This window comes from Alosa sapidissima, chromosome 9 (assembly GCF_018492685.1).
Source record: "Alosa sapidissima isolate fAloSap1 chromosome 9, fAloSap1.pri, whole genome shotgun sequence".
NCBI lineage: Eukaryota > Metazoa > Chordata > Actinopteri > Clupeiformes > Clupeidae > Alosa > Alosa sapidissima.
The window spans coordinates 16,894,743-16,922,242 of record NC_055965.1 but is presented as its reverse complement, the minus strand read 5'-3'; the positions used below and the strand labels follow the sequence as shown (position 1 = coordinate 16,922,242).

General features: G+C 45.2%; 1 protein-coding gene across 1 annotated transcript in view; it reads left to right on the top strand.

Annotated features, from left to right (window-relative positions):
- Positions 1-27,500, top strand: part of LOC121717989 (phosphofurin acidic cluster sorting protein 2-like) — a 108,429-nt gene that overhangs the window by 22,473 nt on the left and 58,456 nt on the right. The window contains exons 2-7 of the mRNA XM_042102715.1: positions 7,982-8,069; positions 14,281-14,370; positions 15,440-15,565; positions 23,154-23,316; positions 24,677-24,768; positions 25,637-25,720. Coding sequence (XP_041958649.1) covers positions 7,982-8,069; positions 14,281-14,370; positions 15,440-15,565; positions 23,154-23,316; positions 24,677-24,768; positions 25,637-25,720 — 643 coding nt within the window. The remainder of the gene's footprint in view (positions 1-7,981; positions 8,070-14,280; positions 14,371-15,439; positions 15,566-23,153; positions 23,317-24,676; positions 24,769-25,636; positions 25,721-27,500) is intronic.

Here is a 27,500-nt window from a genome sequence, read left to right as displayed (position 1 = left end):
CGCACACACACACACACACACACACGCACACGCACACACAGAAACACACATACATGTGGACTGGGCTTTAGAGTAGGCTATACATTGATGCCATTATCCATCATGCATGTGTCGAGTCCATTAGACTTTAGACTTTGCAACACATCTTGCCCACATGTTTAAACTAGGGCCTGAACCACTGTCCATAGATCATGATGGTTGATGTCAGTCTAGCAAGTTTACTGTTGAATGATTAGTGTGTCATTGCTATCTAAGCTGTGTATGTCATCTGGCTTTTGAGATTGTGTGTGTGTCTGTCTGTTATGTCTGGCTGGCCGTTGACAGATCTGAGCTCCAGCTATGAATCACACTCCATCTAGCCCTGGCTCTCCAGACGTGAGCAGGTGGGTCTGAGAAATGGAAGGAGAGAGGGAGAGGGGTTGAGAGAGAGAGAAAGAGAGAGAGACAGAGAGAGAGACAGAGAGAGAGAGAGAGAAGTTGGTTTGTGTGAGCTACCATTGCCTAGCAACATGTGAGTTTCAAGTTTCCCAAGACCGGGTACACAAACAGCAGATGCTGTGCTCGAGTGCATCTGCATCCATGCGATTCAAAGAGCCTCAGCCAAATCGCAGAGCAAACAGATCCAAAATGGCTGCCCAACGAATGCACCCACTTGAATCCCTCCTCATAAATCATACCATGGCACTGCACTGTGCACACCCTCTCCCTGGTGGCTCGCCAAAAACAAGCAGATCCAAGATAGCATCCATGGCATTATCAGATCCAAAATGGCGTCTATGACATGGCGTCTCTGGCACGATCAAGATCCAAGATGGCACCTGTTGCACGATGACATCTGTCTCAGAAGACAGTGTTGGCATGATCAGTTGTAAAAATGGCGCCTGTGGCACAATGACATCTTAAGCAGACAGCCTTGGCATGATCAGATCCAAGATGGTGCTTTTGGCTCAGTCAGCCGCCCCTCCCCTGGCCCCGGACGTGTGCATGGACCTGCGCTTGGCACCAGATCCAGGACATGGAGCGGCAGCAATGGTGCAGGGCAGGGCAGGGCAGGGCAGTCCCAGATCAGAGCAGCCCCACCTGCTCAGTCCGCTACTGGGATTATGGGAGCACAGCTCGGCCCTTCTGTTCAGGGATTTAGGGAGAGGAGGTGAGGAAGGGGAGGTAGAGAGGGGGATGGAGAGCACAGCTGATATGACTTTTAAGCTTACATTGTTATATATTCTATAGCATAGTCCAACACAGACAAAAATCAAGCACAGATTTTTCTCAGAGAGAGAGAAAGATGGAGAGAGAGAGAGAGAGAGAGAACAGTAGATAATTGGGCAATAGTGGGTTAGAGAGAGAAGCAAAGGCAATAGGCTACTCTTTACCCAGCAGTTTCTTTTATAATACCACGAATGAATGAATGAATGAATGAATGAATGAATGCATGAATAAATGAAGGCAGTGTAACACATACAGAAAAATGATATGTTTACAGAATACTTTCTGCAGGTGAATCAGGTCTTTCAGTTGCCTCTGATATGAGTAAAAAACACCCAGTGCACTCAAGGCTCAGAGAAGAGAGTGTTGGCCAAAGAGAAAGACAGAGAAACCGTCAGAGGCAGGGCCAAAGAGAGAACATCATGTGGTCGACCTTAATCCCCGTCCAGGCAACACCCCCCCCCCCCCCCCCCCTGCTCCTGTGAGGGCTCAGGAGTCATCGATACAGGAAGTGACCCGTTTCATCACGCGCCAGACGAGCCACCCCAGCACAACCATCACCATCACCACCGGGGGGGGGGGGGGGAATTAACCAAAGTAGTTTATCAGGCCTGAGCAGAGACCACACGAGCCCGTCCCGTCCCACACCTCTCTATTTGTGGCATCCCCCTCACTCACTCCACTGTGGCCAGACTGTGTGGGATGGGATGGGGAATTAGCTCCACGCTATTAATACGAACTTCTTCAAAAATCTCTTGAACGATCCCAGAAGGGCTGCCTGCCCAGCGGATTAATGGCGGCTTAGATGTGGCCAGTCGACCAGGCCTATTTGTTGCGTTTCATCCTATTAATAGTGGGGTTAGGGTATGACTTAAGATGGGAGGATTTATTTATGTCTTAGTCAGTGCACCTGTAGACCTTTTGCACCACAGAAAATCCCATGAGTCATTGTGTCAGACCTGTTTAAGTGCTTCTTTGACTTCCTCCCAGACAGATAGCATTTTGCATCACTGGGCTAATAACTATGCTAGGCTACAGTATACTTATGCTATGCTACTATGCACTACTATCATACTCTATGGTTCATATGATGAGACAGTATATGACATCTCTTACTTGTGTGTAGCTGACGAACTGATGTGCACACACACACACATACACACACACACAGTCACACACGTGTACACAGTCTGTCAGAGGCTGAGCAGGCTGTCACCCGGCTCTGTGATCTCAAGGCCCCTGACAGCTGATCAGATACCATTGGCCAGGCCCTCAAGTCTTGTGCCCACTTATCTCCCAATAGTGCGGCTGCACAACAGGGAGTCTACACCGGTCACGGAACTGAAGCGCTCCGTTCATGTAGCATCTGCTGCAACAGTTAGCTTCCACTATAATGAATAGAACTGGCTATGCACCAGACGTGAGAGTGGCACGTACGTTAGAAGAAACTAGGCCAGTCTTCTGAAACTATTTCTACGCGACGCGAGCGGGACGCTTCAGTTGCTCACCCAGTGTAGCCTCCCAGTAAGGTCCACTCACTACAGTAAGGTAGAGTATTATAGCCAGTAAGGTCCACTCACTACAGTAAGGTAGAGTATTATAGCCTGTGGAAGATTTGTTAAAAAATTAAAAGCGGTAGGTCTTCTAACGCTACTAATATAATATAATAGCGAATTCCCGATTAACGCACGTTACTGATGCTGTTTACTAGTTAACCCACAAACTCGGGTGCTGCACGTCGGGAGTTCTCTGCCTCCGCCTCATTCGTTAATTGTGAATAACGGGACACCTCGGCGGACATAGTACAGACAAGTCCTAAATTATGCGATAGCGAACGTCAAAAAGTATAATTGCTCCTTTTTGAAACGGACTGTCAGAAAAGATTACATGCACCAAGGGCCAACCGTAATTTAATCCGACCTGAACAAAATCGCGTCATGAGCTGGCTATTAACGTGCCTTTTAGGCTCTCAAAAGTGTAGCTTATAGCCTACACATGGACACAAATTGCATGCTTAAATAGCCTAAGAACTATTTTAAAACTGTTTTGTTAAACTATTCAACCATAACACTTGCCATCACGCATGCACCTCTTCCTCTCCCTCTCCCTCTCTCGTGCACTCACACACACGATGGCAAAGCATCCTCTTTGTGACAGGTCCCTTAACAAGCACATAGCCCATTGTGCAGGCCTACTCTATGAAAATAATTGCCATCACTCAGCTCTTGGATTAACATGATACACAGGATTTACACTTGCAAAGTGATGCAAGTTGATAGACAATTGTGTATCAAAAGAAGAAAGAAAAGTTTGCATAATTAAATGATTTTTAATTGAATTTTTGCAGCATATAGCCTTTACGATCTACCCCCCTTTTTGACAACTGACATATCGGTTTTACATATCGGTTATCGGCCTCCTGTTTTGGTAATAATTGATATCGGTATCGGCCCTGAAAAAACCATATCGGTCGATCCCTAGTTGGTATGTGTTGTCCCCATTGTACTGTCCAGTGGCTTGTATGCTACTAATGTGAGATGTATGTGCTAGTCATGGGGCATGTTATGGCGCTTATGCATCTCAAGGTCGGGAGAGGTGCTTAAAATGCGAATGTGAAGTGGAGGTTGTCTTTTACGGTCTGTCTCACACAGCCTGCAGGGATGAAGCCAAGCCCACACACACACACACACACCTGTCTGTCAACCAATCGGGAAACGCTGTGCCGTTAATGGTTTCCAGCGAATCAGAATGGGACGGTCGTCATCTTTCCATTATTTATAGTCTTGTGTCCCGGGCGATAATCAGAGGTGTGGGGTGAATTCATGTGTGTGTGTGTGTGTGTGTGTGTTTGAGTGACTAAGTATGAGTGTTTTTTTTTGTGCTTTTTTTTTATAGTGCAGGAAGCAGCCTGTATAATATTCTCAATGTCACTGTAACCTTTATTGTCCTTCATTAATCGCACACAATGCACACACACACACACACACACTTCCGCAGGGGACACCCTCATTCCCTCTCTCTCTCTCTCTCTCTCTCTCTGTGTGTGCGTGTGTGTGTGCGTGGTTGTGTGTGTCTGTGTGTGTGCATGTGCATGGTTGTGTGTGTGTGTGTGTGTGTGTCTGTGTGTCTTTGTTTAGTTTGGATTTGTTCTTTGGTGCTTGTCACTGTGAGCTATATGACCTCATACTTCACCCACAGGAAGCCACATTAACATCAGGGAGGTAGAGGCAGACTGTGTGTGCACACGTGTGCCGTGTTTGTGTGTGTGTGTGTGTGTGTGTGTGTGTGTGTGTGTGTGTGTGTGTGCGTATTTTAGGTGTGGTTTGACTATATGCAGGCCACTGCTCAATTGACATTTACATACATGGGCTGGTGTGTGCAGTAGCGCGCACACAGACAGACAGACACACACACACACACACACACACTGCCAGATTGGCCTACCGCAGCACTAAGTTGTCATGCATGCATTTGCGCTCTCTCTCGCACGGTGGTAAAACTGAGACCCATTACAGCTCAATCTGTCAGCTGCTGAAATTACTCGGCATGCACCTCACCCAGCAAACACATCATTAGTGTATTTCTCCCATAATGCATTAGTGTATTTCCCCCATAACGCACTAACATGGCAACAGACTGCGTGGTACCAGCACGATTGTCATCCTTAATCAGCTCAAATGACCGTAGGATGGACTCTCATTGAAAGGCTTTTTGGATGGTCTTATACTGTGAGACCATGTTTTAACACACACTCACACACACACACACACACACACACACACACACACACACACACACACACACACACACAGAGACACACACACGCACACACACACACACACACAAGCCACATATGGTGCTTACACAGATTCTTTCCAACTCAGTCAGTGGAGGTAAGGTCGTGTTGGAACAAAGTTGTAAAGATGTAAGCCTATGGTATCCAAAAACACACACACACACACACACACACACACACACACTGTGGAAGGTGTCATAGAACTGTAAGCATGTTCACGCTACTACTTAAATGTGCTTGTGTGGATGTGTGTGTGTATCTGGATATGTGGGTGATGAGAGAGAGAGAAAAGAGGGGGGAGGGAGAAAGAGACAAACAGGCAAAAATAAGAAGAAAAAAAATGTGATTTGTTTTAGGGTGTGCAAGCTGTTGAATATGTGTGTGTGTGTGTGTGTGTGTGTGTGTGTGTTTTCCCAGGCCCCGGGTTCCGCTGGTGCTGGAATGTTCCGGACTGTAGCAGAGAGGGAGAGAGGGGAGGTGAATGAGGGGTAGAAAAAAGAAATAAAAGAGATAAATTGAAATGGAAAGGAGAGAGAGAGAGAAAGAGAGAGAGAGAGAACATAATGAAGTCCAGTGAAAGAGAAACATTTTTGTGAGAGAGGTAGAAGCGTGGAGCGAGAGAGCGTGAACAGAAAACAAACACGAATCTGAAAGAGAGACAGAGAGAGAGAGAGAGATGGAGCGAGGGAGCAGTGAACGGAAGAATGAAAGAGTTTTGCTGAGGTAGCAGCTCCCACGGCAGTTCTCCAACTGAATCCCCTCAAGGGCCCACACTGAGTCACAGGGCCCCTCTCTCTCTCTCTCTCCCTCTCTCTCCCTCCCCTCCTCTCTCTCTCTCTCCCTCCCTCTCTCTCTCTCTCTCTCTCTCTCTCTTTCTCTCCCTCCCTCTCCTCTCCCCCTCTCTCTCTCTCCCTCCCTCTCTCTCTCTCTCTCTCTCTCTCTTTCTCTCCCTCCCTCTCTCTCCCCCCTCTCTCTCTCCTCTCTCCCTCCCTCTCTCTCCCCCTCTCTCTCTCTCTCCCTCTCTCTCCCTCCCTCTCTCTCTCTCTCTCTCTCTCTTTCTCTCCCTCCCTCTCTCTCCCCCTCTCTCTCTCTCTATCTCTCTCTCCCTCCCTCTCTCTCTCTCCCTCTCTCTTGCCCTCTTAAAACACACATACTCTTTACTTCTCTCTTTTCCTCTCCCCCCTCCTTACACTTCTTCTCTTATTCCTTCACTCTGTTCATATTTCATTCTTTCTTATGACCTTTCCACATTCTCTGTCTCTTTCCATCTCTCTCTCTCTCTCTCTGTCTTTTTCTTGTTTGTCTGAGTGCAACCCTTCTTTCCTTGCACTGCTGAGGAGAATGAGACGTACTGAAACACTGTGTTAAAAGCCTTACATTTGTATATGGAGTTAGTACATTTGATGGCAGCACAATCAACTATATATATATGTGATGAAAATATAGTGTTGGAGCATAATGTTGCTTTAGGGTTGAGTTCCACTTTAAAGAGGGTATTGGTCTGTATTGCTGGGTAAAGGGAGGAAGAGAGGCAGGTATGAAAGAAGAGAACGAGGGAGGAAGAGAGGCAGGTATGAAAGAAGAGAAAGAGGGAGGAAGAGAGGCAGGTATGAAAGAAGAGAACGAGGGAGGAAGAGAGGCAGGTTTGAAAGAAGAGAAAGAGGGAGGAAGAGAGGCAGGTATGAAAGAAGAGAACGAGGGAGGAAGAGAGGCAGGTATGAAAGAAGAGAACGAGGGAGGAAGAGAGGCAGGTATGAAAGAAGAGAAAGAGGGAGGAAGAGAGGCAGGTTGAAAGAAGAGAACGAGACGAGAGCTCTTCTTTCTTTTCTTTTCTGTTCTTTTTTCCCATGATGCTGATTCGCCATCTTATCCAAAGGATGCGATAACAAGATGAAGGAGATGTAGAGCATTAAGAGTTCAATAGGCATTCAGTGTGTGTGTGTGTGTGTGTGTGTGCGTTTCCGTACGACACACCTGTCCTCATCTCACCCCTCTCTTTTCTCACGCTCTCTTCAGCCTCTCCAACTTTCATTTCATTTACTCTCTCTCTCTCTCTCTGTCCATGTCTCCCTCCATCTCTCTCTCTCCTTCTCTAATGAATAGAGATCCCAATCAAGCCTACTTCTGTTCTCTCCTCCACTCCTTTGAGTTTACCTCCATCCAAAAACAGACCAGCGGGGGAAAACTGTATCCGATCAATGGCCAAGATGTGTGTGTGTGTGTGTGTGTGTGTGTGTGTGTGTGTGTGTGTGTGTGTGTACGCGCCTGTGCACACTCTATCGCTCTCTCTATCTCTCTCTCTATCTCTCTCTCTCTATCTCTATCTCTCTCTTTTTCTCTCTGCTGTGGCTTTGACAGGGAGTTGACCCTTCCCATGATGCTCTCTTTGTTGATGACTGTTGTGGCTATATGGCAATGGTCTGTGGCATTCAGACTCTGATAAATCTGAAAGCTTGAGGTAAATCTGAAGTTGGAGGACTGTTAGAACACACTGCAAACAGACAGAGAGACAGATACACACACACACACACACACACACACACACACACATACATACATACAGTACACACACACACACACACACACACACACACACACAGACACACACACTCACGCACACACACACGCACACACACACAGTCACGCATACACACACGCACACACACACTCCTCAGCTTCTGTGTGGTTTCTGTGTGCACCAGGCTTGTCTTTGGCTCTGGGCTGAAACACCTGTGGAGAAAATGATCCTTATATCATTATAATGAGCTCTAGCTGATGATGGTGTGTTTGTGTGTGTGTGTTTGTGTGTGTGTGTGTGTGTCTGTGTCTGTGTGTGTCTGTGAGGAACAGGCTGTTCTGAAGTGGGTGGTTGATGAGGGCTCAGGTGGTTGCAGGATATGAAGCATGTAATAATTATGCTTTCTTTCTCTCCCTCTCTCTCCCTCTCTTTTTCTCTCTCTCCTTCTCTCTCTTCTCCAGGTTGTGTAGCCTTACATTGAAGAAGCTCATCGTGCTCAAAGAGCTGGACAGGGAGCTCAACTCTGTGGTTATCGCTGTGAAAATACAGGTGTGGTAGAATCTTTCTTTCTTTCTTTCTTTCTTTCTTTCTTTCTTTTGTACTTGCTTGTCGGTCTGAACTCATTGGCTCACCCGCGGTTACCAGGGTCTCAGTGAACTGTTGCCAAGGTGACCGCTTGCTCTGTGGAAAAAGTGGAGTGGTTCGAACTTTTCAAGGAATGAGGGATTGTGGGTAATGCAGAACAAACCCCCCCCCCACACACACACCAGCATTCCGCTGTGGTCACCAAGGTCACAGTGACCTCTCTGTTAAAATTCAAAACATGTTTTAGTGGCGCAACAGAAAAAATGACTGTGTTGAGTGAGAGAATGTGCTATTGTTGACAAAAATATAGACTGACTTCCCTAACAAAAACAAGAGCTGCCTTGCTATATTAGATGTCCGTAATGGATAGATATATCATTCATAACATCAAATAACATATCCTTTGTACAATGTACAAAATAGGTCATCATGACATTATAGTAAAGTCTTTATTACACAGGTTAGCAGTTCTTATATGAAACTAAATCTCTAGAGTGTAGATACAAGGACAAGATTAAATAGACATTACACAGCACTTCTCAATTTATTAATCTAGTATTAAGGTTGAGGATAATCAGATGATATTTACCCCTACTCTTTATGTATACAGTATGTGTTAATATATATAACATGACAGCTCTTATTATTGACAAAAAATATAACTTCCCTACAAAAACAACACATCCTGTCACTCAACACAACTTTTTTTGCTGTCACACCATGTAAAGATTAGATTTTAATAGACATTATTACACGGCTCTTCATAATGCTGAGGAATGCTCTATTCACTTGAATGGGCCTTCGCAACTTTCGGTGGTCTGATATTTCTCCGCTGCCCGTCGGGGTCCGGTTCGCCCTGTCGTGACCTATTTCCCGATAATGACCGGCGTTCTATACATTATCCCTTACTTATCCTTCCTAGTCATACTGACACTATTGTGAAAATAATTGCACACAACTACTACTGACACAGATTCATAACGCTGTCTACAGCAGATAGTATAAATTGGTATTGCTAGTGCCACCTTGTCAGTGACTGGGAGAGCATTCGCTGGTTGCCAATCTGTTAAGTAACCTCAGACTCAGACTGGCAAATCTGTAGTTGTTGGCCTGTAACCCTGTACAAAAAAAAAAAAAAAACTCTGCCTAAAGCTCTTCCTGTCCCATGGAACTGTGCCTGCATCTCTCTCTCTCTCTCTCTCTCCCTCCCTCCTCACTCTCTCTTTCTCTATCTCTCCGTCTCCGTGTCTGGCCCAGGGGTATTGTGGGTACTCTCCCTGCTGCCTGGCTGTCACACCGTTCAGGATTGGCAGCCGGCAAATCCCTCAGACTCTTAATCAGCGCCAGCGGGCTATTTGCAGTCCTTGTGCCTCGCTGCGGGTGCATGGTACCATGTATTGGTGTACCGCACTTAACCACACCACACCACGCCTATTCACACATAGCTAGGCGTACTTTTGTATGTATACAGCATGGAGCAGCTCTGAGAAACGGCAGCTGGCTCAGTGTTGAATCTTGAACTCTACGTTGCGGGTCCCAGACTGTCTGCTTAGTCCCACTCACATTGCTAATAATAATAATAATAATAATAATAATAATAATAATAATAAATTTTATTTATAATGCACTTTTCATCATAGATCTCAAAGTGCTACAGGTTAAAAAACAAAAACAAAGATGAGCAGTTTAAGGAATAAGAAAAAGAAAAGGTTTTTAAAAAAACATTTAAAGGTTTTTAAAAAAACATTTAAAGGGGACCAAAAGCTTTGCTAAAAAGAAATGTCTTAAGACCTTTGTTCAAATCTACCCAGAGACATTCCAAAGGGTGTCGTTGTTTGGGCTTCAAGGAGAGGAAAATGAGGTTAGACGTTAGAACTCAGTATTAGAGGAGAAGCCTCGTTAGTCATGGGGCCCTACTATAAAAAGGTCGTGCTTCAGGTCTCACCCATGGTTCTAAATTAGCAAATAGATTTTGCCAAGTCACTAAATCAGCTGTAGTTAGACTAAATCAGCTGTAGTTAGACTAAATCAGTTAGAGTTAGACTTACAGTAAGTGTGTGTGTGTGTGTGTGTGTGTGTGTGTGTGTGTGTGTGTGTTGGGTGTAGGCAAAGTGCGTGTGTGTGTGTGTGTGTGTGTGTGTGTGTGTGTGTGTGTGAAAGAGAGACACAAAGAGAGAGATAAAGATAATTTATGTGAGATGCAGAGTGTGACTAGAGAGTGATTATATGTTATATTTTGTCATTCTCTGTATTAGTCATTGGGGTGGGGCATTTCTGTACAGTCATAGTCCTGCTTTGAAACTGAACAGCATTTCAGGCTGCTGAGTGAGAGTGTGGGAGAGAGAGTGAAGGAGAGAGAGTGAGAGCTATATAGAGTGAAGGAGAGAGAGAGAGAGTGAGATACAGAGTGAAGGAGAAAGAGTGAGAGATATATAGAGTGAAGAAGACAGAGAGAGAGTGAGATACAGAGTGAAGGAGAAAGAGTGAGAGATATATAGAGTGAAAGAGAGAGAGAGATAGAGTGAATGAGACAGAGAGAGAGAGAGTAAAGGAGAAATATAGAGTGAAGGAGAGAGAGAGCTGGAGAGTGATGGCAGCTGTTTCCTTGAAGGCACCTTTACACAGACATCTTTATCTCCTCTCATCACTGCTCCTCTCCTTTCTTCTCCTTTAGCGCCGTCGCTCTCCTTCACTGTCCCCCTCTCAACCACCCACACCACCACCACCACCCACACCCACACCACCACCACCACCCACACCACCCACACCACCACCACCAACCCCTCTGGCTGCTTGACTCAGCGTTTTTTTTTTTTATTTTATTTTTTTATCTGTCCGGAATCGGATCGTTACGAGTTTGTCTACGCAGCAAGGTGACAGGAGTGTGGTTCTGATGCGTGTCACGTAACCAGAACCAAGGCTGTGTCCTTTCTCTCCCTCTCCCCCTCCTCTCTCTCTCTCTCTCTCTCTCTCTCTCTCTCTCCCTCTCCCCCTCCTCTCTCTCTCTCTCTCTCTCTCTCTTTCTCTTGCAACTCCTTGCAAGCCCTGGAAACAAAATATCAAGAAAATGAGAAGGATTTTGTGTGTGTCAGTCAGTTTTGCAAAGGCTTTATTTTTTTTTTCCTGTTGTTTATGCAGAACTTGTGTCAGTGTCTGAGACAGCTGGGACTTGAAACAGCTGAGGGGGAAACTGTCTCGTTTGACAGCGTTTGGTTAAACTCTCAAACTGTGACTAGCCTAAAGTTGTTTGGCTGCCTTCAAAGCCTGCACACTGAGGCATATTTCAATCCCTTATGCGCTCTGTGTGTGTGTGTGTGTGTGTGTGTGTGTGTGTGTGTGTGTGTGTGTGTGTGTGTGTGTGTGTGTGTTTGTGTTTTGTGTTTGTGTTGTTGATCTGTATTTTATCACCATGTATTGATGTGTCTGTCTGAGTGTTTGTATTTATCACTTGAGGCATATACATGTGTGTGTGTGTGAGAGAGAGAGAGAGAGAGAGAGAGAGAGAGAGAGAGAGAGAGAGAGAGAGAGAGATGGCAGTGGATTTTAAGTACCAAACTTTTCTTCTGTTTTCTCATTGGGTGCGGCATAAGACTTTTCTGTTATGTTGACAACACAAACATATGAGGCAACTATTAATGTCTGGAAGTGATGTACTGTACTATTGAGCCACAAAAGATCGGTTGGATATTGAATAATTTAAGGTGACAGGATTGAGTCAATTTTGGCCTCCTTGTTTGTTCCCGCCCCTCTCATTTAGGTCATCTAGTATTTATTTTCTGGAATATTCTGGAACTTTCTAATCTTATCATAAATTTCACTGTTCACTCAGAGATGCCAAAGTTTTTTTCTTTTCTTTTTTCTTTGAAGATCTGCTAGTCGCTGCTAGGTTTGAATTGCTGTCAGTTTATATACTGTGGGAACTGAATAATTATTTGGTGGTGTTCATAAATCATTCATCATTCACATAGATCCTACTTATTTCTCTAGGGGCAATGTATGTGCCTGTACGTACGTGTGCGTGTGTGTGTGTGCGTGTGTGTGTCCTTCCTCCCTGGTGTATCAGCGAATTTGTAAGCTCATGTGTGACTTCCAGCCTGCGCAAGGCTCTAGTCAGTGGTCGCCAACCCGTCGATCGCGATCGACCTGTAGATTAGGACTTGCCCAGTAGATCCCGAGAATAACAGGAAAAATAAAAACGTTTACAGGCTCTAAAAATCAGCGCGGGATTGCGGGTATAGCGCATGATTTATTCAAGACCCGCAACTCTAGCCATCATAATGCGAGAAATTCCTGCACATATTTTACAGCGCTGTCTGATAACCTTAATCTAATAATGGAGCGGCGTAAATGCGGGACCGGACGGACCAACTTCTGACTTGAACCGAACGTAACCCCATGATGCAGACACACACACACGCACAGCACCACTTTGCAGGTGCGCTCTCTCTCTCTCTCGCAACAGGACTTCACCGCTGAAGTCAAATTATGCTAGGTGCTTCTACATCAACTGCTAACTGACAGAAAGAAAGAAAGAGAAAGAAAACGAATGTTTAGCGATCAGGAACTGTCAGGAATTTGTTCTCCATTTGAAGAATGCAATCGATTACGTACGTGCACAGACAGCTGTAACGGACACGGAGCGCGTTGTAGGCCTTGGCCACATTACTTACGGTTACTTTCACTTCCTAGAGTGCGCATTCATTACGTGAAAGACGCTTCATACCAAAACAGCGATCAAACATTATCAAATTGATCATGACGTGTTGTCACAAACACTTACTCAGATTAGAAAATCAAAACCAAAATCATGTACATGTAAATAAAGACTATGTTAAGTGTTGTTATCTCATTGATGCTTGTAGTCTATAAGGGGGTGGAGGATGTAATAGCATAGGCTATTTTTGACCTGATACATTTGCCTAAATAAAAGGCCTTAAATTGGAAGTATTTTAGCTTTGATTCTCTTTTGACGCTTCATGGTAGATCTTGTCTTTGTTCAGGGCGAGGTCAGGGATCTTGGGCTCAAAAAGGTTGGTGACCACTGCTCTAGTCCCTGATGTGTGTGTGAGTGGGTGTGTGCAGTCAACAGCCAAATAGCAGGCTTACGTGTGTGTGTGTGTGTGCACGTATGTGTGTGCGTGTGATAAGCTCAGATCCCTGGTGTGTGTGTGTCTGTGTGTGTGTGTGTGTGTGTGTGTGTGTGTGTGTGTGTGTGTTGTTCCAGTCTACTGTCTCAGAGCGGAGCACGGAGCACTGGTGCATTGTACAGTGACAATTCTCTACATGAAAGTGCTCAAGATGTCAGCTGGAGGGTTGTCAGCAGTGTGTGTCTGTGTGTGTGCGTGTGTCTGTGTGTGTGCGTGTGTCTGTGTGTGTCTGTGTGTGTGTGTGTGCCTGTGTGTGTGTGGTGTGTGTGTGTGCGTCTGTGTGTGCGTGTGTGTGTGTGTGTGTGCATGTGTACTCTCTCAGCTCGTGGTGATGACAGTGACGAGGGTAGCCATGCTGTGCGGCTGCTTCAGTATCTTAATGGCCCATGCTGCTGTGAAGAGGTTGGCACTGAGACAGCAGGCTACTAGACAGAGGAGCCCAGCGCTGCTGCTTCCTGTCTCCTGTGTGTAGTCCAGCGCTGCTGCTTCCTGTCTCGTGTGTGTAGCCTAGCGCTGCTGCTTCCTGTCTCCTGTGTGTAGCCCAGCAATGCTGCTTTCTCTCTCCTGTGTGTGCTCTGCAGCTTGAGTCTCAGGTCTCCTAAAGCACCTTGGCATTGTATTCATCCTCAATGGTGGTTTGTAAATAAACCAAATAAAAAGGAGTTGTAATGCTCTGAGTTGAAATTATTTTCTCTTTGTGTGTGAGTGTGTGTGTGTGTGTGTGTCTGTGTTCAGTTTGGGGCGATGGTATGTGTCTAAGCTGTCCAAGTTTATGTGTGTGTGCGTATGTGTGTGTGCGTGCGTGTGTGTGTGTGTATGTGTGTTTGTTTGTATTTGTGTATTGGTTAGTGCTTGAATGCCTGCTTATTTGAAAGGAACCTGTATTTCCTGTCAGTACTGTAACAGTCCCAGAAGGTCATGTGAATCTCATTGAATCTTCTTAATTCAATGGAATCCAATCCAACGGAATGGAACTGACCTGTTTAGAGACGGTTGCTGAGTTGCCGTATGTGTTCTCTCGTCCACAGGGTTCCAAGCGAATCTTGAGGTCAAACGAGTACATGCTCCCCCCGAGTGGTCTGATGGAGACGGACCTGGAGCTCACCTTCTCCCTACAGGTAAGGGTTCCGCGCCCACCTACACACACATCACACTTGGGCCTACACTTAGACCAGGGGATGGATTAAGACTAGGATTGGATTAAGGACTAGTCCCAGACTAAAAGCCTTTTCTCACTGGGAATCTCATTCATTTTAAGTTCTCTTTTAGTCCATGTGTGGATTAAGACTAGTCCCTGACTAAAAGCCTTTTTTTCACTTGGAATCTTTATTTTAAGTTCTCTTTTATGTCTGGATTGAGACTAGTCCCAGACTAAAAGCCTTTTTTTCACTTGGAATCTTTATTTTAAGTTCTCTTTTATGTCTGGATTAGTGCCTAGACTAGTCCCAGACTAAAAGCCTTTTTTCACTTGGAATCTTTATTTTAAGTTCTCTTTTATGTCTGGATTAGTGCCTAGACTAGTCCCTGCAACATGGCAACATAAGGTGCTGTGTGTGTGGAGCGCAGCTGGATGGGAGGTCTGAATGAGTCGCTGAAGGGGCTTCTTAGGTTGAGAACAGGTTGTGCATGCGTTGACCCCCTCAACCATTCACACGCCCACTCTCCCCGGCAAAGCCGTAAAGCGCTCATGTTCTTTCTTTTCTCTCTCTCTCTTTCTTTCTCTCTCTATATATCTTTTTCTCTCTTTCTTTTGCTCTCTCTCTCTTTTTTCTCTTTCTCTCTCTCTCGCTCTCTCTCTTTTTCTCTCTCCCTCTATCATCCTTCAATGGGAGCTATTATGTCCACTTCCTGAAAACGTGGTTGCCGTGGAAATGAAGTTCACCCCGATCCTGACCTCGCTGACCTGAAAAAGGAAGAAAAAAAATGGCCGACCCTCCCATCAGACTGTGCACCCACCCACAGCGTGAAGAGAGTGCTTTTAGTGACTGTAGTGGATGAGGCCCTTTTCATGAGGCTTCCCATGCCTTTTTTTCACAGTTCAACAGCTCTATATATTTTATAATATTCACAAACTCATGGTGATCATTGAAGGAGTAGTAAAAGTGTAGTATGTAACCGCTCTTTACCTTGTAATAACTGCCAGTGGAATATTAAGAAGTGTTTGTTTTTGTCCTGTTGTGCTGGCAGTATCCCCACTTCCTGAAGCGTGATGCTAACCGGCTGCAGATTATGCTCCAGCGGCGCAAACGCTACAAGAACCGCACCATCCTGGGCTACAAGACCCTCGCTGTGGGGGTCATCAACATGGCTGAGGTGAGAGTGTGTGTGTGTGTGTGTGTGTGTGTGTGTTTTTGTGTATGTATGGATGTGTGCGTCTGCGAACCGTGTGTGTGTGTGTGTGAGAGAGAGAGAGAGAGAGAGAGAGAGAACCATACATCTGTGTGTGTGTGTATGTCTTTCTATGTCGTGGTATATGTGCTGTTATCATCAGCTTCAGCTTGTCCTGTTGTTGACATTGTCATTGTTTGGTAGGTAGTTCACGCTTGACTATGCAGTTGGTGTAGACAGAACAGCAAACAGCAGAACAGTTGTGTGTGTGTGTTTGTGAGAGAGAGAAAGAGAGAGAGAGAGAGAGAGAGAGAGAGAGAGAGAGAGAGAGAGAGAGAGAGAGAGAGAGAGAGAGAGAGAGAGAGAGAGGGCAGGGCAGAATTAGGCAGATTCCCATTGGCATTAAATATACAAAAAAGATCTTTAAAATTCTGGATCCACCTAAATTCTAGTGACGAGAACACCATACAGTTTCAAGCATACAAAACCCAAGAGGTCAGCCCTAAAACCAGTCCCCTTTGCCAGTTGGTTCTGAAGTTAACTAATACTCTAACCCATCGATCTCAGACCAGCACTGCTTTTCAAAATCAGATCAAAGTAAAACAAATTATGAATCAAAGTAGGAATAAGTATCTGGAACATTGGGATGATCAAACAAAATCACAATCCAAATTAGAATGTTACTTGTCACTAAAACGAGATTATGAATTGGCAGAGTACCTCTCCACCGTCAGAGATACAAAGCAGAGACAGATTCTTACCAAGTACAGGCTAAGTGACCACAGCCTTGCCATAGAGAAAGGCTGGTACAAAAAATCATGGCTTCCCAAAGAGCAGCGGCTCTGTGGTCACTGTATGACTGGTGAGGTTGAAACAGAGATGCACTTTCTTCTATACTGTCCAAAGTTTGAACAGATTAGAAAAATATATTTTTTACAATTCTCAAATAAAATTCCAAATTTTAGCTCCCTTAAAGACAGTGATAAATTGGCCCACCTGCTAGGAGAAGGATTGACTGCTCCGCTGGCTGCAAAATACGTTACAGCTTGCCACGACATGAGGGACAGTGAGTCGGACACTTTGCCACAATACCCGACCTAATGTCTGTAATTAATCCAATGTATTATAATGTGTATGCTGCCCGTGTGTGTGTGTGTGTGTGTGTGTGTGTGTGTGTGATCACATGCATATGTGTGTGTGTGTGGAAAAAGAGAGAGAAAGTGAGGGTATACACACAATTTTTCATGTTACTGTTTCCTGTAATGCTGTCAATGTTCTAATTGTTATGCTGTTTTAATTGTGCTTTGGCAACACTGTACTTACTTACAGTCATGCTAATAAAGCAACCTTGAATTGAATTGAATTGAATTGAGAGAGAGAGAGAGAGAGAGACTCCATCACATTTGGAAGCGTGCATTGGTGTGTAATGGGACACAGCGTTTTGTCTGCATGCTCGACTTTTGCACGTTTTGCACGTGTTTTGCTATTTTGTTTGAAGGCTTCTGGACAGTGTTGAGGAGTAACTAGTTACATGTAACAACAACGGAATTAGGTCATTTCGTTTGAAACGCACGGATGTTTGAAAGAAAATGGAGCATGCATTCAGGCTTAAGAGAGAGAGACCCCTCCACACACACACACATACACACACACCCTTCTCACACCACCCACCAACCCTCCTCACACACACACACACACACACACACACCCACCCTCCTCACAGCACCCACACCCACCTAAATACCTGCCCCAGGGCTTAAATTTCACTGCGGGATTGCGGGTATTGCGCATAATTTGTTCAAGTCCCGCAACTCTAGCCATCATAATGCGAGAAATTCCCGCATACACTTTTACAGCCTGTCTGATGACGTTAATATAGCCTAATCATTAAGTGGCGAGTTGAATTGAACATAGCCTCATGCAGACGCACACACACACGGAGAGAGAGAGAGAGAGAGAGAGAGAGAGAGAGAGAGAGAGCCACTTTGCGCTTACGCAAATAGGCTATGCTACCATGGCAAACTTTTACATCTGGAAAGAGCTCCTTGGTAACGATCCTGCTAGCTCAGGTCACGTCAACACTTGATCCCAGAAAGATTGTCTTCGACATGTTAGTTTTTTGAACATTTATTGTATCTAATGACATAGAAAACATAATAATTTGCATACACATACTGCACTATGTACAACTTTTATTCACTAGCGACTATAGCCTAAAACCGTCAGGTTGAAGGGGGGCTAATTACTCCATAGAATTACTCTCACGTATTTTCTTAAAGTGACAGGCACTCAATTACACCTACTCATCAGCAATGTGCACTCAATTGGACCTACACACCACATTAAAGATATGCCTAAGTGTTATAGGTTAAACGTCAATATGAGGCATTCAAATTACTAAATATGTTTAGCTACTAGTAATTACTAGTAAAATGCTAAATGCATTATTAAATAAATACACTCTATATGAATTCAAAAATATATGATAGAAACATATCACATAAGCTATCATTTTCAGTGTGTGTTTGTGTGTGTGGAGAGAGTCAAGCAGAATCTAGGATGTCCACTGTTGTGAATGATCCCACTACAGTATATATTACTGATGACGTCAGGGTGGTGGGGGCCCCAAAATCAAACACTTTTTTAAAAAAAGTATCGAAGTATTGAAATCGCAATTCTTGACTTGGTATCAGAATCGACCCCCCCTCCCCCCCAAATTGTGTAAATCCCCCCTACATTAATAACCTAAGGGGGGAATTCTCCCCCATTTTGAAAAATGAATTTTAAGCCCTGTGCCACTACGCCCTGCTCTTAAATAGAGCTCAGGCTCCTGCCCATGAGACGAAGGCCATTGGGATCATTTCCTGCAACCACACTGCCGTGGAGACCAGGCTGACCCTGACACTTCACCTCCAACCCCTCGTGACCTTTTTCATTTCCGCCCACATTCTTGAGAGAGAGAGAGAGAGAGAGAGAGAGAGAGAGAGAGAGAGAGAGAGAGAGAGACTCCATCACATTTGGAAGCGTGCATTGGTGTGTAATGGGACAAGGCGTTTTGTCTGCATGCTCATACACTTGTGGCTAATTTATGTTCCGCACGAGATATACTGTACAGATACAGACGGAACCTTCACCGTTCTTTTTTTGTCCGACTTTTGCACGTTTTGCACGTGTTTTGCTATTTTGTTTGAAGGCTTCTGGACAGTGTTGAGGAGTAACTAGTTACATGTAACAACAACGGAATTAGGTCATTTCGTTTGAAACGCACGGATGTTTGACAGAAAATGGAGCATGCATTCAGGCTTAAGAGCGAGTGTGCATAGTATGTATGGGTTAATAATAATCTAGATCGCAGCAGTGCTCATTGACCCTACCTCCAAGATTAATGTCCTTTCAGGAACTTCCCCACAAAGTTTTTAATGTCCTTTCAGGACACTTCCCCACAAAACAAACGCCAGCACAGCAGAATTATGTTTGAAATATATCAGACAAAAATCTACATCTTCTCCATATTTCAATTCCACTCAGTGTCTCAAATTGACACCTAAATGCTTGAAAAAATAGATAATTACTACTGTCGAGGATCTGTGGAAATTGAGCGAGGACATTATATCTACTCAGTCCCCGTAAGGAAAGGACACATTCTCATTTGGAAAGGACACATTCTCATAAGGAAAGGAAACATTCTCATGAGGAAAGGACACATTCTCATAAGGAAAGGACACATTCTCATAAGGAAAGGACACATTCTCATGAGGAAAGGACACATTCTCATAAGGAAAGGACACTCATAAGGAAAGGACACATTCTCATGAGGAAAGGACACATTCCCATAAGGAAAGGACACATTCCCATAAGGAAAGGACACATTCCCATAAGGAAAGGACACATTTTCATAAGGCGCACGGGAGAACTTGCAGAAAATGTACCCAGGAGAGTGCCGTGGAATGGGCCGGACAGGCTAGGCAGTCAGACGAGCTGCTTAGAGAAAGGGATGAGCTCCATCTTCATTCCCTCCTTCCTTCTCCAAGCCCAGTGTATGTCCCAAATCAGAGTCGTTGCAATGATAAAGGAGATCACAACTCAATTCCAGATGCTTTGGGCAAACAGGAGAGGCCCTTCCACTTAGTGCACTCAGGAGAACTACACATCCCCACAAATTCACCATTAGAACAAGGTATACACTAGGGGTGTAACGGTACACAGAAGTCACGGTTCGGTTCATACCTCGGTTCGGACATCACGGTTCGGTACGAGTTCGGTACAATGGAGGGAAAAGCAAAACAAAAATGCAGAAAGCATTTTTTTTTTGTACATTTCTCAGGCTGTACCACCTAGTGTCATACAGTCTCTTCCCTGAGCTATCTGCAACAGCCTGAAGTGTGTAAGATGTAGGCTAAACAGTACAATAAGTACCCAGACTCCATCTGTAACTTGTAAACAAAATAAAACAATCAGCTATAAAAACTGAAAATAGGCCTACAGCATCTCTTATTTCTGAAATTACATAGAAAAATTATTTTTAAAAATCCACTTAAGCAAGACCTTCAACATCTGTGTTAAGTTGTATATGGAAGGGTCTACAATTTCCCTCAATATTTTTCATTGTGTGTAAAGTAATAATCTAGCCTACTAACTGTGAAAATATCACACTATTTTGCCTTTTTTTTTAAAACGAAATTGCTCCTTTCATTTCATAAACAGACTACAACTAGAAGTCACGTGACTTTGTCCTTTTGACGTTAACTCACCGTAGCATGGTTTGTTTATTAGCCTGGTTAGCGTTGTCACTTTACTGTCTATGCACTTAACACTACCAGCTCCTCATGTGAGAAGTTACAAGTTACCCCAACAGGTAATTACCACGCGATTTACATAGCTTTCTGTCATTACGAAATCGTTTAATTTAAGCCATAGGTTTTGGCCCTATTTGTATATGTATCCAAAGGCTGCTGAAGCGCAGGGGAAGTTTTTTACCCCTCGTTTCAGTGATAGGTAGCCTACATCATGTGGGTGATGGCTTCAAATATGTGTAGCATTTTTTCCACTCACATACCCAACAACTGCTGAACAACGCCGACACAGTTTCATCTTATCCACCACTCTTTCGCCTGTACTAACGTTACTGTGAAGTTCTAAACTTGCGATCTTAAAGAGACCAGCGGATCCTCTAACTCTTGTGGGTCGCCACCACTCGCTTAGTGCTGCTATCTCTGACTGACTGACTTGACCGACGACCTGACAAAAAAAGAACATAGGCGCCAATCAGAGCTTCAGAGCTAAGGCGAGGCTACAGATTAGAGTTAGGTGTCGCTAAAGAACTACCGTAAGTCTCGCTACTTAACAGTAATTGCGCATGACATTAATTAATCCGCACACGAGTTTTATGTATTTTTATACCGTGTATTCTCCGTGTAAATTCATGCACCGAACCGTGACGCCCGTACCGTTTCGGTTCAATACGAGTGCATAAACCGTTACACCCCTAGTATACACAGTAGTATGCCATATATACCATTCTTAGACATATACTGTACTGTGTCCAGATGTTTTGGGCAAACAGGAGAGGCCCTTCCACTTAGTGCACTCAGGAGAACTACACATCCCCACAAATTCACCATTAGAACAAGGTATACACAGTAGTATGCCATATATACCATTCTTAGACATATACTGTACTTTGTCCCAAATCAATAGTAAGTTATATGGTATGCGTCTCAATCATTCACTGTCTAAGAGCATAGAGTATGCCAAGTGCAGTTGGAGAAGGAGGACTCAGCTGGCGGAACCACAGAGGGAACGTTTTGTTTAGGGAACCGGAGCGGAGTATCTTTTTCTTTCCTGTCGGAGCGTGTCGGAACTGGAGCAATGTTTACCTGGAACAGTCGCTGGAACGGCTCCCTGCCGCGGTGGGATACGGCGGGTCGGAGCGTACGCCTCTGCCGAGCCCCCGAGTGAGGTTATGGAACGTAGCATGCAAGGGGTGTAATCAGAAAAGTGCCCCAGTGTACTGGAAAGACTCGTGCTGTGAGGATGTCAGCTGTGTGTGTGTGTGTGTGTGTGTGTGTGTGTGTCTGTGTGTGTGCGTGGGTGTGTTTAGGTTTATGAGCATGTGTGTGTCGGAAGGACTTCAGTTGTGTGTGGTGGTTCGTTTGTGTGAATCTATATTTGAGTTTCCTAAAGTTCTTAAAATATGTGTGAGTGTGGGATTGATGGTGTATGTGTGTGTGTGTGTGTGTGTGTGTGTGTGTGTGTGTGTGTGTGTGTGTGTGTGTGTGTGTGTTTTCCTCAAGCTGAGCTTTAGAGGATCACTCACATATCTTGCTTTAGAGTATCGAATAGTGTTAGCAAGAGTGTGAAGGCTGTGTTTTGTGTGTGTGTGTGTGTGTGCGTGTGTGTATGTGTGTGTGTGTATGTGTGTATCTGTGTGTGTGTGTGTGTGTGTGTGTGCGTGTGTAGGTGTGTGTGTGTGTGTGTGTGTGTGTGTGTGTAGGTGTGTGTGTGTGTGTGTGTGTGTGTGTGTGTGTAAGCTGTTTCCTTTTCTTTGTTCCCTCTCGGAGTGTTGAGCTGGAATTTTCATGCTGGCTCTCTAGATGGTGTGAATAATTATCAAATTTTGCCAACCCCCTCTCTCTCTCTCTCTCTCTCCCCCTCTCCCATCTCTTTCCCTTATTACCTCTCTCTCTCTCTCTCTCCCCCTCTCCCATCTCTTTCCCTTATTACTTCTCTCTCTCTCTTTCTCTATCTGTCTCTCTACCTCCTTTTCTATCCTTCTCTCTCCATCTCTTTCCCTCTCCCACTGATTATTCTCTGTTTCTCTCTTTTTTTCTACAACCCTTCTAAAAGCCTTGGCATTTAAAAAGTCCCCCCATGGATAATTTGGAGATGTGTGGTACCCTCTACCCCCCCTTTTCTCTCTCTCTCTCTCTCTCTCTCTCTCTCTCTCTCTCTCTGTCGTTCTTTCTTCCTTTCTCTTTTCTATTTCCTGCTCACATCACATTTTTGAAGTTACTGCAATTACTCTCCCAATCTCTCTCTCGTCCTCAAGCTCTCATGGTAGCTGGAGTCAGGGATAAGTGTGGGCCCCTGGTGTCCAACACCCACACACACACACACACACACACACACACACAAAGAGCTGTGGCAGGATTGCTACTTAAGGGCTGTCAAAGGCCTTGTCATTTCAGAAGGAAGTGGAGAGGGAGGAGAGGGGGACTACAGCACGAGCTGCCCCCGTGATGGATGGGAAATTCAGAGAGGGAGAGAGAGAGTGTGTGTGTGTGTGTGTGTGTGTGTGTGTGTGTGTGTGAGAGAGAGAGAGAGAGAGAGCGAGAGAGAGAGAGAGAGAGAGAGAGAGAGAGAACGAGAGAGAGAGAGAGAGAGAGAGAGAGGCCTGTAAGGAAGTGCTTAGAACAACGGGGAACTAGAGAGTTGTAAGAAAATGTGTGTGTGTGTCTGCGTGTGCGTGTGTGTGTGTGTGTGTGTGTTTGTGCAGGTCTGCTTACTGTACATGCACATATTCATGTTTATTCTAACTGTGTTTGTGTGTGTGTGTGTGTGTGTGTGTTTACAGGTGATGCAGCACCCTACGGACGGGGGTCAGATCCTGGGTCTCCATAACAACGTGAAGGAGGCTCCGGTGCGTGCGGCCGAGCTGAGTGTGTACTCGCTCTCCAGCCAGCCCATCGACTCTGAGGATGCCAGTGGCCACCCTGAAGCCAAGGCCAAAGCCTCGGGTCAGTACACACACTCACTGTATACATATACAAATACACACACACACTGGAAGGCATGCACTCATGCACACAAAAGTATAGTCTCTCTCTCTCACACACACACACACACACACACACACACACACACACACACACACACACACACACACACACACACACATTCCATACTGTTAACCAAAACAGTGCCAAAGCACCTCCATGCCCTGACTCTGGCTTTTACAGTAAAAAAAGTGAATGTTTATGGCTTCTCATCACACCTCCTCGTCAGGCCCAGCCTGTGAAGCTTAACATGTACCACTTTACCCAGCATGCCGTTCTCATCAAGCTGAAATCCAGTGCCCAACCCCATCCCCCACCCCCTTACCCTAGCGCCCCCATCCTCCTCAGACAGAAGCATACAGGCGCTATATTAAAAACAGTTGGGGTCGCTGAGAGAGCATTAAGCTGCTGCTCCTGCAAAGCCCCCTGGGATAGCTCTTCCCGCCCAGCTCTCGATGGGAGACTACAGAGGAGTCCCAAGAGGAGCGATGGTGGTGACGGATGATCCTGGCTGCAGTGCATTATGGGGCCCCCCCGATGAGCTGCAGGGGGATTCATCTGCCGACTGTCCTGTGGATTTAGTCAGATCCTTTGTTATACCCCGTGCTGGTCTAAGATCAGTTTTTTTCACCCCAATAATTACAGGATTGTTGTAGTATTGCACAGCAAGTAGTGTGTAGCAGTAGCAGTGTTGCAGAGGGATTGTGGGAGGTTGTGGCACTGTTAGTTGTTCTATTTTACACATATTGTGAAATATAGTGTTGTAAGTAAAAATATTGTAGTATTGATACAAGTGTTGTGAAAAGAAACAACAGGCTTGTAATGTTAGGCAGTGTGAGCCCTAGTGCCCAGACTGGTTCCAGGTCAGTTGCTGAACGCACTGAAACCTCAGCAGCAGCAGCAGCAGCAGCATGTGCTTCCTCAGGCCCTTTGAGCAGCCAGAGTGCCCAGTGGCTGGGCCCGCATGGGGGGTTTATCTTTAACTTTAATATTTTCATCTTTACTTCTCTTTGACTGTAAACATTTTACCGATCAAACAACTAATCAATTGATCGAGAAAATAATCAGATGAATCTATGAAAATAATTGTTAGTTGCAGCTCTAGTGTGTGTGTGTGTGTGTGTGTGTGTGAGAGAGAGAGAGAGAGAGAGAGAGAGAGAGAGAGAGAGAGAAAAAAAAAACCCCTGAACCCTATTTGTGATTCATTTTTTGTGTGTGTGTGTTTGTGTGTGTGTGTGTGTGTTGTGCTGTGCGTGTGTGTGTGTGTGTGTGTTGTGTTGCTGTACCCTGACCGGTCACCTCTCCCTCTCTCTCTCCTCAGACCGCTCCCCAGACATGGACAACTACTCGGAGGATGACGACGACAGCTACTCCTCGGAGCAGGAGGCCAGTGACGACGCCGCGCAGGCCCAGGTTACACTCTAAAGCCTACAGAGCATTCACACATGGGGCCTATAGCCTACAGAGCATTCACACATACGGCCTATAGCCTACAGAGCATTCACACATGGGGCCTATAGCCTACAGAGCATTCACACATGGGGCCTATAGCCTACAGAGCATTCACATAAACGGCCTATAGCCTACAGAGCGTTCACACATACGGCCTATAGCCTACAGATCATTCACACATACGGCCTACAGAGCGTTCACACATAGGGCCTATGGCCTACAGAGCATTCACACATACGGCCTATAGCCTACAGAGCATTCACACATAGGGCCTATAGCCTATAGACTACAGAGCATTCACACATAGGGCCTATAGACTACAGAGCTCTATAGGGCTCAAAAGCCACACGAAACGCAGCGCAACCAAGTTAAAGTAATTTCAGCTTTTGAGGCATCAAGAGATTTAACTAATATAACTAATTTAGCAACTTATAACAACGTAAAATCATTTTGCTGATTGGACACCAAAAGCAAGATTCTCTGCAAACACGTGAGGGACTCCTGTGCTTAGTTTATGCACGGCATTTGCTCATTGCTAGCTGCTAGTCAGTGATTTTAGTTAATCGGTTGCTTTGCTTGATGCCAATTGCCAGTCTATGAAATTAGGGCCCACACAGCCATATGAATCCCTGAAAGACTGCAATGATATTGTATAATATAATTATGATATGATATGGTTTATATGACATACAGTACCCTCCAGAATTATTGACACCTCTGCTAAAGTTTGTAAGTGCTGTAGAGGCACTAAGATGGTGTGTTTAATTGTGCACCTCCTCCCCCTCCTCCCTGTGCCCAGTATTTCCCTGTGTCCCTCTCTGTTGCGCAGGACCTTTACGACGAGGACGACGACGTCCAGAGGAAGCCAAAGAAATCACGGAGGAAAATGATCAGGACCACCTCCATGACCAGGGTAAGGATACTCGTGAGTGTGTGTGTGTGTGTGTGTGTGTGTGTGTGTTTGATTGTGTGTGTATGTGTGTATGTGTGGGTGTGTGTGTGTGTGGGGGGGGGGGGGGTCTCCTGTGACACTCTAACTCCCTGATTTGTGTTTTTGAGACCTGGTGTCTGGTAAGGGACTTTCTTTGCCAACGTTCGTCCCCACAGTGACTTGAGGAACTGAAAGTCCTCGATCTCGTAGTCTTTCCGTCACAGCCTCACGCTGCACCTCTCCACTGACGCGCCTCCCTGTGTCCCTTTGTGCTGCCGCTAATGAGCGTCAATCTGAAACCACCGTGATTTAGGAGCCCAAACTGGTGGTCAGTCATTAGCACGTGCTTTGTTTTTTTTAGCGTCGCTGCTCACAAACAGCTGGCCCTAGCCAAACGGCACGCTGTCCGTTACCGTTTAACCAGGCAGCAGCGCAGTGAAGTGCTGACCAGGCTGCTTAGCTAAGCACTTTCTTTAGTTTGTATGTGTGTCATGGCACAAAAGAAGCATGGACAGTGCAGATTTGGGAGAAGTGAACTTGAACCTAGATGTGTGTGTGTATGTGTGTGTGTGTGTGTGTGTGTGTGTGTGTGTGTGTGTGTGTGTGTGTGTGTGTGTGTGTGTGTGTGTGTGTGTGTTTGATTGTGTGTGTGTGTGTTTGAGTGTGTGTGTGTGTGTGTGTGTGTGTGTGTGTGTGTGTGTGTGTGTGTTTGAGTGTGTGTGTGTGTGTGTGTGTGTGTGTGTGTGTGTGTGTGTGTGTGTGTGTGTGTGCGTGTTTGATTGTGTGTGTGTGTCTGTGTGTGTGTGTGTGTGTGTGTGTGTGTGTGTGTGTGTGTGTGTGTGTGTGTGTGGAGTCATACTGTAAGAATCGGTGGCAATGATGCAGGCAGCGCATGTCCACAAACAGCCTGCTCTACTCAAAAAAAAAAAAAAACAGCTTCTCTTTTTGTTTGTTTTTCAAGAGAAATTCAAAAAGGAACTGTAACCAGACACGCAAAACTCGTGGCTTGTCCACTTTTGGCACGCAAACAGGGCCACTCAGAGGTTTTCAGTGTCGTGTGTCCATCTGCCACAGAATCAACCCCAAAGGTCATCAGAGAGCACCTTATTTACCGCCTCAAAGCCAAATCCGGGCAGATTATTATTCACCAAATCCAGGCAGATTATCCAGGAATAATATCAGTAAATATCAGACAGACTGAAAGGATTTGATGACTTGCAAACAGTTTGTGAAGGTAAAGATGAGATCAGCACATTGCTCCATGAGCATGCAAGGGAGGTGTGCAAATTAGATCGGTTGTTAACTCGATTGTCAACAACCCGTCACCAGACTTGTGGATCGTGTTGTTAGTTTCACGCATATCTGGCTCTTGTGGGTCTGAAAGGCACCGCGTGGAGGTATGACCTGGTGTTTTTTTTTTTTTGGTTTTTTTTTCCCCATGGTATCGAAATATCATGATATTTTTATTCATGGGATTTTTCTAGAAGGACAGAGGACAGTGAGGTAATCCCCGGGCTTAGCCAAGACAAGAGGTGGCATCAGGGATCAGCGGAGCAATGAGCATACGCGTACACACACGCAAACAGACGTGCAGGCGCGCGGGTGTATCACACGCGCACACACACACACAAACACAGACACACACACACACACACACTCACTCACTTACACACACACACACAGACACACACACACACACACACTGACACATATACACACACACACATACATACACACACACACACAGACACACATTAACACA